The sequence below is a fragment of the Micromesistius poutassou genome, assembly GCF_964030765.1.
Source record: "Micromesistius poutassou genome assembly, contig: SCAFFOLD_5896, whole genome shotgun sequence".
NCBI lineage: Eukaryota > Metazoa > Chordata > Actinopteri > Gadiformes > Gadidae > Micromesistius > Micromesistius poutassou.
Genome location: NW_028179545.1, coordinates 1606 through 13712, shown reverse-complemented (window position 1 = coordinate 13712; position 12107 = coordinate 1606). Strand labels below are relative to the sequence as shown.

Below are 12107 nucleotides of genomic sequence, written 5' to 3'. Positions count from 1 at the left end.
GCTATCTATATGAGCCCATAAACCCAAGGCAAAAATAAACATGTTTATTAAACAATATATTGAGTATCATCTAACTTTTTCCATTTTTCTCCTTGTTAGTCAACAAATACCGGCAGAGAACATCTGGATCGCATGCCCAAGGAAGAAGCCCTCTGCATCACTCCCACCCCGGACACCAGCGAGCTCACAGAGAGATGGGGAATTAACTTAAATGGTCAGTTTTTGTCACATAGGATACGTGGCAATATACGTTATTATCTCTAATTCCACAGTGAAATCTCGTTCACCAGATATCATTCGCTGGCCAATCATATATTTCTGCTGCTAATTGTGTATATCTATCGTCTATCCTCCGACCCACCAGGCACCGAGGGGGCCGCCTTTACAAGTCCCTCTAAAAACATCAGTGACACAGCCATCCAACGCTGCCAGAAGGACTGGGAGCCTGGCCTGAGCCAGAGGCAGGAACAGAGTCCGGACACCCACTCACCGGGTCCGGCCGGACCTCTGTACCAGAACACCTATGGCATGGAGGACCTCGGCGGCTTTGAAAGGACCGAGTGTGCTAGTGGCAATGTGTTAGACATCGGTGGCATGGACGGATCCACCGAGTCCCCGCCCAGCCGCGTAGGCGAGGACTTGAGTTACATCGGCCATTATGAGGACGACATGGGGGCCTTCGAGAGGCCAGAGCCCCATCAGTCCTACCCACTTAGCCACCCTCAGAGTAGCAGCAGTAGTAGTAGGAGAGGTGCCATTTGTTCCCCGACAGAGTCCCCCTCAGGGGCCAACATAGAGGTGAGCGGAGGGTTCAGTTGTCTGCTGATTAATGAAGAGGGCTACCTTCAGGACCAGAGTGCCCTGTACCCAGAACACGCGCCCGGTGCGTCAGGCAGTCGACTGGGCTTCAGGGGGCAAGACGCGCAGCACAACGGAGAATCGTCGTTGCAGGGCCGTGCAGAGGATCTTTACGGGCCGTCAGAGTCCTTCATCCAAAGTCTAAACATGGGAGAGAGGGTGCAAGTTCAGGTGGGAGGACGGGGAGGGAGGAAACACAATTGTAATCAGTGCTCCATGTCCTTCCCCGACTCCTCTTCTCTGAAGGCTCATAAGCAGCAGACGCACAGCGTCGGCCAACGACCCCCGTACTCCTGCAATCAGTGCGGGAAGACTTTTACCCAAGCCCATAGCTTTAAAGTCCACCAGAGGATCCACTCGGAGCAGGGACTGCACCTCTGTAACCACTGTGGCAAGGGCTTCCCCGGCATCGCCGACCTAAAGTCACACAAGTGTAACCAAACTGGTGACAAGCCGTACTGCTGTACTGTGTGCGGGAACAAGTTTAGCCGCCTGTGGAATCTCAAGCTGCACAGACGCATTCACACACAGGAGAAACCTCACCGGTGTAGCATGTGCGATAAGAGCTTCACGCGGGCAGACATTTTGAAGGTCCACCAACGTACCCACACGGGGGAGAGACCGTACTGCTGCGCTCTGTGTGGCCTCAGCTTCAAACGCCTGGACCACCTCAAGTCACATCAGCGCAAACACAAGTCCGATCTTTGAGTTTGTATCTGTTTAAACCAGTGTCCTTGTATTCACTTTTATTGATGTTAGTATTTTGGTATGTTACTATTTTATTTTTTCAATTGTAATTGCATTATATTATTTAGAGCTAGTGAGATGTCATTTTTGCTTCCATGGTGCCACAGTTTCAATGGAATATTGTAGTTGGAGTATTTGGAGGATCAACGAACAGTGTATTCAATATTATGTGTGGCTGGATTGAACTGTACAGCATCAGAGATAATTTGTGTCACAATCAAAATACTTGTGTTTGCATTATAGGAAATGAAGATTTCATGGTCTAAAGTCCATTCCAGTTTATTGCTGTCATTAAGGTTCATTATATTCTTCTGTGACTGTTTTTTTATTTGTTTGTGTAATACCATTTCTTTTGGTGGCGAAATATTCAGAATATCGGTAATATGTGTTTTTATATTGGGATATGTTTGATTTGTACTCTTTGCCATGGCTACATTTATGCTTGTTACATACTGTGTATTGCTGTTCATTTAAACATTTTAATAAAATTCAGAATAAGGTAATTACATCAATTATAGGCCTACATTGAAGCTGAAACGGGGTCAAAACACACATTGTCCTGCTTTGACATTGGACAGCCAGTATTATATTTTTGTGCAAAGTAGTAGATGTTTTAGGGGTGTAGCCCGGGTAATTAGCTTTGGTCGACTAATGTAACACGATACAGGGAAATTATCCGTAATATTACGCTTCAAATGAAAACAACGACGTTTCCGTAATGAATGTAATGTATTACTTTATGGCTGTAAGGTATAAACAGCCTGTAGGGTTAGGTGTAAAACGCCTTTTGTTTATCGCTGAAAGAGCACCAAGCGGCCACCGTACCGTCGGGTTGACGCGTACGTAAACAATAACAAAAACCTGGCGAATGGCTGCCTAAAAAAAACAACATACACCACAATGTTCAACTTAAGACTCAAATACTTTAATTTAATATAAATAAGTGATATTATAATTTCACGATGTCCGATACGTGTTTCCATTTTGGCCCAATGTCATCGCCATAGTGGATCAATAAAGTTTCAGAGGAAAAAAAGGCGCTAGCTTTATTCCAGAGTAGCATGTGTACTTTACGTTAATTCGGTTGACTTAAATTAATCTGATGAGTAGTACATCAAGGTTGTGAAGACGAAAACCACCTCCTGACCTTTGCCTTCTACTGGTAGATGGATTCGTTTCCTCGGTGATTAAATATTCGTCTAATGCTAGCTAACGTGCTAATGCTAACGATGCAAGGGCTCTCCAGTGGTACATGGCATTAGTATGCATGGTTATTATAAGTACTGCGCATAGTATACATAGACAGATACATATATATACCCATAGTGCAGTTTTTAAGAACTTTCGGGGTTGAAAAAAAAACCGATTGTAAATCAACACCATCATTATAGTGGTTTAAACCCAAACATCCACCACAGTTTGGGGGTCCATCTCCATCATGTCAGACATGGACACCCTGATCGCCGGGTTCCAGACCCAGCTGTCTGATGTCATGGAGACCATCCTGAAGACGGCGATGTTCGAGGTGACCAGGCTGGTGGAGGACGGACTGTTCGAGCAGCTGAAGAGCAGGTGTCACGAGGTGGAGACTCTGAAGGTGCAGCTGCAGCTGACAGAGAGCAGGCTGGGTGATGGGGACTTCATGATGAGGACCAGTGATGAAGTGTGCCATTTCAACCGTGCGGACGATCCCTTTAGTGCACCCCCATATGGGGCAGAAGATGGGCTTGAAACACTGAATTCCGGTGAGTACAATGTTTTGTATTTGTAATGTGTTGTTCATTTGAGGGATACTGTTATATGCTTTTACTTATTTGACTTGTGCTTTCTTTAGGTGTTACAGAAGAGTGTCAGTTGAAACAGGAAATAATCTTTATGGACCATCATGTAAAAGGCTGTGGACAGAAAGTGATGACAAACGCAGGGACGACACAGGTGGCTGAAAAGCTCCCCAACAGTCTCAGCCTTTTCACTCATTCACAGGTGGGTGACATTGACTTGAAGAAAACGTGATGCAAAAGGCAGGATTTAGGGTATAAGATCGATGCTAAATCAGTATGTACAATGGTATAGGGGACGCTGCAGATATACACTCATGCAATTTACTCTGAGATAAATGTGGTTTCATTTTTACAGCACATTTGTGTCCAATTAGTTTGTCTATACGGTCTTCTGTTCCTGTTCAGGAACCCAGTGAGAAGTCTGATGTGGTTGTGAAGGTGGAAAATGAGGCCCAGCCTTCCTGTTCCGTCGAGCACCAAGAGGTCCCAGGGGGTTTAAGTGACGGTGAGATCTCTTCAGCGATTATTACACGATACTTGTTTGGGATAAAATGCATTCATTTGGTGCATTTAATGAGTATAATACATTTCTTTAAGGCTGTTTTAACGTTTCTTCAAGGCTGTTATTACCAGCAAGAGCAATTTGCTGGTAATTAGATTTGCTGGAAATTTCAGACCCAGTAAATCAAACCCAAAAATCGATTCTATAGTGAGCCATGAATACAAATGGTTATCCCTCTTACATGCAAGAGGAAAACTAATTCAGGACTTGAAAGTCTAAAGGCAGACACACCAAACTTATGTCGAAGGCAGACTGTTGAGTTCATGTCTTGGCCAAAAAGTTGCACTTGGAAGATCCCGGACTGACACTCTCGCTCAGACAGTTTAGTTATATAGCTACCTCTATTTCAGAAGAGGAACTGTCCATACATGTGCTGTGACATGCATGCGCTCGATATTATATTGGGAAAAATAAAACGGCGTACTTCTGTGTTATTACTAATAACGTGGTACATTAAAATAGTTGGGCCTTAGCTAAGCCTACAACTGTATGACGCCTTTCCAAGATATGCTTCACTTTATTGAGTTTTTCCAATAAGATCTCCATTTCTCACTTGTCCTACAGGTGTAGGTGGATCTACATTTCACAGCCTGGATGAAATGACAGATTTACAATCTACACAGACAGCGAGAAGCTCCAAAGAGTCACCAGGGACCGTCAGACAGAACGGGCTCTCTTCTACAAACGCCTTCCCTGAGGACCAAGAAGACTTTGTTTTGCCCTTGGACATGGACTCCGAACACAGGGGTTTGTCTCTCTTGCAAAACCACATGCTAAGTACTGCCAACGACTCTGACACAGCCCTTCCAAGCGAATCACTAAAACGAATGGACCATCAACGGATGCAGCCGGTGTCGTCCGAGGCAAGACTACAAATGAGCCATGCGGGAGATGTGGTTATCAAGCAGGAGATGGTTTTAGATTCCGACGAGGAGGAGGAGGAGGCACTGCTGGGAAAACAGGCAACAGACTCGGCAATCCCATTCCCCTCGTGTCAATTGAAGAATCACAAGGTGAGATTGAACGTTCCCGGCCACAGCTTTATCTCCCATCGGGCCAAAGTGCAGGAAGCCGCCAAGCGGCATTTCAAAATGGGCACGAGTCTCGCATTGAAAGCCGGCGTCAGACCCTACCAACCGATAAGAAGGACCCATCTCACGGTCTCCTCCGGTGCAATCACGGGCCATTCTCTGGCCGCCAGCTCCAACATCCAGCACAGAAATCCCTTCTCATTCAAATCGGCTCCCTCTCCGCACGCCGTGCAGCCGGCCGCCCTCGGCAACAAACAATTCACGGCCGATTCCCGAAATGGGCCGCCCTCGGTCGGCAGCAAAGCCCAGTACCCGGCCCCCGGCTCCCAGCACCCCGGCCTGCTCTCGTGCCTCGGCTCCGCCCCGCAGGGCCCCAGGCATCGCTGCGGCCAGTGCGGCCGCTGTTTCGCCGACTCGAGCAACCTGAGGGCCCATCTGCAGACGCACACGGGGGAGAGGCCCTTCAGCTGCTCGCTGTGCGGCCACAGCTTCACCAAGCTGAGCAACCTGAAGGCGCACCGCCGCGTGCACACCGGGGAGCGGCCGTACTGCTGCATGGCCTGCGGGAAGGGCTTCACGCAGAAGTGCAACCTGAAACGCCACCAGAGGATCCACCTCAATGTCTGATTCTGTCCAGTGACTGGAGAGGGGGGGGGGGGGGGGCGTGTGGGTGTTTGGGTAAGAGAGAGAGAGAGAGAGAGAGAGAGAGAGAGAGAGAGAGAGAGAGAGAGAGAGAGAGAGAGAGAGAGAGAGAGAGAGAGAGAGAGAGAGAGAGAGAGAGAGAGAGAGAGAGAGAGAGAGAGAGAGAGAGAGAGAGAGAGAGAGCGTGTTTGACTAGAGGGGCGGGCGGGGGGGGGGGGTTTGGGGGTGGTGTGGTGTGTGTGTGTGTGTGTGAGAGAGAGAGAGAGTGAGTGTGAGTATGTGAGAGTGTAAGAGAGAGAGAGAGTGTCTGAGTGTAAGAGAGAGAGAGTGTATGAGAGAGTGAGAGAGAAAGAGCGACTGATAGTTTTGAATTTTAATGCGGGCCAATATTACAAGAGTATTTCCTTTTTTATTATATTTCTTATCTGGTGCAGACCCACTTTCATAAGTCACTGATTAATACGTGTAAATGATTTGTGGAACTGCATACTAATGTCTATATTAGGGGTCCATAGTCTATTGGAATACAACCAGTATGTTTCGCAAAGTCGTATGGACATGCAGCATTAAACACTGTTAGCCAAACCCATGGGTTGTATACGTTTTCACTGTGGTTTGTTGACTGTGACTGTTCCAACTTTGGAGATGGGAAGTCTCTTTGGGGAGACATGGGTTCAGTATAAATAATGTCTGGAGCAGTTCAAGACCAGTACGATGTAAATTATAAATGTATATGTAGGCCACATTTTTTCATGATAAACCACTCAAGCCCCTTTTTAAAAAAGGGAACATTTATTATGGAGTAAATATGTATTTTTTATACATTTCATTTCTTATTAATTAGGTTTTGATTTTGCGCAAACTTTCTCGTGACATTTTTGAACTAGGGTGTGTGTCGTTTTATTTGTAGATGTCTAAACCCCATGAGTTGTAACCCTCTGTCCTTAAACAGTGTTGCAGAATATTAATATGAATATTTTCATATTAATTATCATAATTATCACCCCTCTATCATAGTGCATGTGAGAGAGTCAAAGCTGGTGTGTGTGATGAGCAAACTGCTCATCAAGTTTGTGATAATATATTTTGATGAAAACCATACATTTGATAATAAATAATATACTGCAATCCTATGTGTAGGCCCTGCAGGCTCAGGGAATCTTTGCAACATGGTGTCGTGTCGTTCACAGGTTCCATCGTTCAGATCCTTGTTTCTTTTATGTATGACACAAAGACAATGTGATAAACGACCCATATATTCAAGTTACATCCTTGTCCTCCCTTGCTTACCCTACTATAAAAGTATCATAAGCTGACGTTGGGTGTTTGTGTACGGTTGGTCTTAATATGCACTTATTTATTTGGCCTCTTGGTGGCAGTATTTCTCCTACGATGGACCTCCGCTCGGGTGGAAGGCGTTCGGTACAAGTACCTTCATTTATAATTTATTAGAGGTTTATCTCCGATACTTGGTGGCTATGACATTTTACTATCACCCCTCTGCTGTTAATGTGTCGGTATTTGGCACATCACTTGTTCCGTTAAAATAATGGTGCTGTTGCTGTCATCACATGGGTGAAACTGAAACCGACAGGGAGCTGAAATGACCAGTAATACTGGTATTGGCTAATGGGTTATTATGCTACTTTAAAACGTCTCCTGATTAATATGTGAAAATACATATCTAGATCCCTACACACACACACACACACACACACACACACACACACACACACACACACACACACACACACACACACACACACACACACACACACACACACACACACACACACACACACACACACACACACACATATATATATATGCCTGGTTTCTGCTGCAGAGCATAAATCTCAGAAAGGATCTGCAGCACCAAAAAGTCTGATCCAACATGCCCAAGGAGTGTGATGAATGAATGGCTTTTATTTATTTATTTTTATTATAAACTAAAGTTAAAAAAAAAAAAAAAAAAATTCTCCCACCCACATGAGTCACCCCGGCTCCACTCTGCCTGCTGCACCTAGCCACGGTGATCTCGCTCGGGAGAGCAGCAGCGCTCCGGGCCGCGGCGTGCTCCGCCTACAGCTCTATCAACCGAGAAGGATGAGATTTTTCCAGTCCTGCCAGCCCGGATTCGGTTGAGTCTCAGTGTCACGGGATCCGTTGCATCACACGCCCGCTTAAACAATGGCTCCTCTAACGGTAGCCTAACCGTTAAAAGCATCCCACAAAGAGCCACGCGGGTCCATGCGGGCTGCCTGCCTTTTGCAGTGGCAGAAGAGAAACAGTCCTCCGTTTTTTTCTCACCCCAGGGTTTAGATAGAGGGTGAAACGGTTCATCATTGGCTGTGTGTGTGTGTGTGTGTGTGTGCGTGTATGTGTGTGCGCTTGTGTGTGTGTGTGTGTGTGTGTGTGTGTGTGCTTGTGTGTGTGTGTGTGTGTGTATGACACGTGTTGTGTGCGTGCATGACGTGTGTTTGTGTGCACGACACGTGTGTGTGTGTGTGTGTGTGTTTGTGTGTGCAAGACACGTGTGTGTGTTTGTGATACGACCGTGTGTTTTGTGTGTGTGTGTTTTGTGTGTGTGTGTGTGTGTGTGTGTGTGTTTTTGTGCATGTGTATGTTTTTGTGCATGTGTGTGTGTGTGTGTGTGTGTGTGCTTCTGCGTGTGTGTGGTGTCACGGCATCAGCCTCCCCCAGCACCCCGTCTGGCGGCCTGAGCTCCGGAGCTCCGCCGCCGCCCACCGCTCTGCCTGACCGGGGTCGTTATGGTGGGGTTGTTTCTAACGACATCGGATTGGCCACGGGCTCGTTCGGTAATACGGCAGGGCGTTCCTCTCCATGGGTGCTCATGTAGCCTACTGTATGTCGATGGATAAGGAGAGGAGAGGTGGTTAAAGGGGTAGTTCAGGATTTTGGGTCTCATCATCGGGTCTCATTTCCAAGTGAGCCAGTGTGTTATTTATCATTGGAGACCGTTTTCAACACTTTTCATTCAGTCCTTCTAGTTGCAGGAATCGCTGGTGCTAGGCTAGCGCAAGTCGAGGGGAACTGCTAGCCTGCCAATAAAAACAGTTTTACCCACTCACCTGATGGAAACCAATTATAATGCCCGACTATCGATGTAAATGTTTGTGTTGATAGAATAATATTAGAAATAAAACTATCCTTATATCGCAATGATCACATTACATTTTGGGGGACTACTTTCTCAGCAGCGGCGGAATTTCACCTTGCTCCAACCAATTCACTACAGCAGAAGGTAAACAGAAGCGCACTCCAGGTAATATCAGTCCGCCTCTGCCGTAGCTTGCTTCCAACTACAGGGATTATAAACTAAATGCAATGTGATGCAAGGGTAAGTTTATTTCTAACACTATTCTATCAACACAGACATTTACATCGATAGTCGGGCATTACAATTGGTTTGCCTCGGGAGTGGGTAAAACTGTTTTTATTGGCTAGAAGGACTGAAGAAACCTAGAAGGACTGAATGAAAAGTGTTGAAAACGGTCTCCAATGATAAATAACACACTGGCTCACTTGGAAATGAGAGCCGATGTCCAAAATCCTGAACTACCCCTTTAAGGATGCCCCGCACATGATTGCCTTGGACTTTTTGCGTGATTGCACGTCTTTAAGCCATTGAAAGTAAGCGTTTAACCCGCTGTGAGCTCAAAAGACAATAGTCGCTTGATATCACGAAGAGGTAAAGATGGTGTGTATTGGTTATTTAATTGGGCATTTTAGCGACATTAAACTAAATAAGTAGGGCAGACCTGTCATTTAAACAACAGGGGCCTCTGAATTGTAATTGGACATTTTTAAATACATTATTCAGTGCTAAATATGCTGCCGTCTATCTCGCTATCTGTGCATCGATCCTCTCAACCACCCTTCTACCCTACCTACCTACCCACCTACCCCTGATCCTCTCGTCTGTCTGGCTGCCCGGCACTCGATAGCCCTGACAGCATCTGGGAGACGTGGTAATCGTGTGATCGATGGGCAGAGGTTACTTTTCATTGCCAAGACGGGTTTCGGACAAAAGAAGACGTCACACACAAACATTTCAAGATGTTATTATTTCTTCAATGACACGGCGAATGAAGGGTGGGAATACCAAGGGATGGGGAATCAATAGGTTTCTTCCCCCTCGGCGGTTCTCCACTGACACCGCTTCCATGCTACTCCCGTGCTCTTTGTCAATATCCACAAAGGTGAAAAGCTATTATTGCGGCATGGGAAGAACAGAATGCTGTGAGGGCTAAACGCATTGATCACCCTGCTGTACATCTATCAGATATTCTCTATGCAAACACAACACACACACACACACATGCACACACGTGTCGTGCATGCATGCACACAAGCCCTTCCGAGTCATTACGCCTGCCAAGCCTGGCTAGGTAAACAACACAAATAGCATTCATAGTGTAGAAGATTAGAAAAGAAAAGTCCCACATCGGGCCTTTATTAAACTACAGGCTCCTACCCCCCTCCTCCCTGACAGACTTTCTGTCAGCACTGGTCTCCAATTCAAATACCGTCGCAAAAAGCCCATTTCTGTGAGTGCACAACCTCCAGCGTCTCAACGTTTTATTGGTATTCTAAGATATACGCGCGGGTGCTAGAAATATGTAAATAGATGTGCTGCTTGGATCCAGCTAGACGCCATAAGGAGAGTTGTAGTATAACCCAGACTGAGCAGAGCCGCAATACAGAGTAAACAAATCAAAGGTTTAGGTTTGGGACCTTTGTAGCATGATTGCATATGCATACAGTATTTATTGATGTGGACCTGGGAAATAAAAAAAGAAGACTCGAAACTGGACACCTTATTTTATTTTCGCGCTCAGCATTTGGAGAGGTTTTTCCGAGCTGAACAGCGTTGCAGGATAAGACTGCAGTCCACCACGGTTCAACAATAGATGCTTTAAAAGGATGACCTTACAGTAGGTGCTTCCAAGTTCCAACGCAGCGCACCTCATCGTGGATGATGCACGTGGCCTTTAGCATTCTGAATAGAAGGTTGAGGGGGAGGAGGAGGAAGACGAGGAGAGGGAGGATGAAAGTCAGGCCTGCAAAAGAAATGAGACAATACACTGGATTTCACAGTGAGAAAGAAGAGAGCAGGAATGCGCCCTACATAATGGCTTGCCGGCCGTGCTTTTACAAGAAAAGACATTTTTTATTTGTCCCTTTGTGTATCTGTGCGTGGGTGTGCCCCGTCCAGTGGCGGTGTTGTGATGTATGAACACCTTATTGCACTTAACCCTTCTGGCTATACAGCAATATAACACAAAGACCATCCATTGTTTGTCGCTAAACTTTCACACATGCCGTAAATGGCCAGCACCACACTCGATGAGTGTGTAACTCTCGATGAGAGTTGCTATGGCGATAAGTTACAGTCGTAGATACGCGGGCACAGGGTTGCTCCTTTAATAGTCCAGACAGATATGTGCATAGGCGTAGATTTCAGGGGGGGGAGGCAGGGGATGTGTCCCCCCCATTATTTAGAAAAGGTAGAATTGTCCCCCTCAAAAAAAGAGTTAATGAAAAACATTTCGGGGGGCTCAAAACATTTATATATCCTTCTGACCTGTAAATACGTTTCCCAATCATTTCAGACACCCCTATAGTGGACCATGACATCTTAGCGCTGCCGCACAGTCACAAGCATGTGCGCAGCCAGGCACGTTACTCTCGTATACGCTTGGTCCATGGATCAGGTCCGGTCAGGTTAGGAGTCGTGGTCTTTATACAGTCTATGGTTGCGGGCGCAGACAGTGACAAGAGCAACAGGTTGGTGTCTGCATTAGTGTCCCGTTAACTGTATAGAGGTGACACCACAAAGTATACGAGTTAATGCCAGACGAGGTGTCCAATTGTCAGTAATGAATGGACGGCGTGGAGGCGAGAACTGTCACTAAGTAAATTTCCTATACGTAGTAAAGAAATTTCCGCCATGAATTAATTCAGAAAAGGCACAAATTGTTGAATAAAAATTCACCAGAATGCAGGAAATGAAGTGTTTGACGCTCAAAATTCGGACCCTTAAATCAGACAGGCTTCAGCCAGGCTACCGACCAGCAGACAGGTTGCATGCTAACAAACCCACAAACTGGACAACTCTCAAAAGAAAACAGCCGATCGGATGAGAATTGCAGGGGAGAGAATGTGGCATGCGTGGTGTTGGGGAAAGACGACGGGACAGGACGACAATGAAAAATATCCCAGCTGGCAAATCCATGTCTCATGAATGTAATAAAACAGAACACTGTGTCTGTTTGTACAACAGCAGGTCACATCGACCAGCTCCCTGGGTGCCGGGTGCCTCTGCTCAGGGTTTCCGATGCAGATTATTGAACGGGAGAACAGACAGTGTCAATACATGCAGAATCCAGTTGAGTGAAACTTCACATGGACAGCATGGAGGGCGACAACATCCAGTCAACATCCTGTCTGACGCATCGCATT

The 12107-nt window shown here is 46.2% G+C and overlaps 2 protein-coding genes across 2 annotated transcripts; both read left to right on the top strand.

Annotated features, from left to right (window-relative positions):
* Window positions 1-80: 80 nt before the first annotated feature.
* LOC311371129 (uncharacterized protein) lies at window positions 81-2266 on the top strand. Its single transcript, XM_084489354.1, has 2 exons — window positions 81-214; window positions 365-2266. The coding sequence occupies exons 1-2, from the start codon at window positions 133-135 to the stop codon at window positions 1564-1566; spliced, it is 1284 nt and encodes a 427-aa protein (XP_084345480.1). The 5' UTR covers window positions 81-132; the 3' UTR covers window positions 1567-2266.
* Window positions 2267-2639: 373 nt separating this feature from the next.
* On the top strand, window positions 2640-5606 carry LOC311371128 (uncharacterized protein; the record flags this gene model as incomplete). Its single annotated transcript, XM_084489353.1, has 4 exons — window positions 2640-3350; window positions 3440-3588; window positions 3792-3891; window positions 4513-5606. The coding sequence occupies exons 1-4, from the start codon at window positions 3044-3046 to the stop codon at window positions 5604-5606; spliced, it is 1650 nt and encodes a 549-aa protein (XP_084345479.1). The 5' UTR covers window positions 2640-3043.
* Between the last annotated feature and the right edge of the window lie 6501 nt (window positions 5607-12107).

Bases quoted from the DNA above. Each gene is read 5' to 3' on its own strand.
- LOC311371129 (XM_084489354.1), top strand. From the start codon at position 133: ATGCCCAAGGAAGAAGCCCTCTGCATCACTCCCACCCCGGACACCAGC. The intron at 215-364 runs GTCAGTTTTTGT...CCGACCCACCAG, and splicing joins ATGGGGAATTAACTTAAATG to GCACCGAGGGGGCCGCCTTT.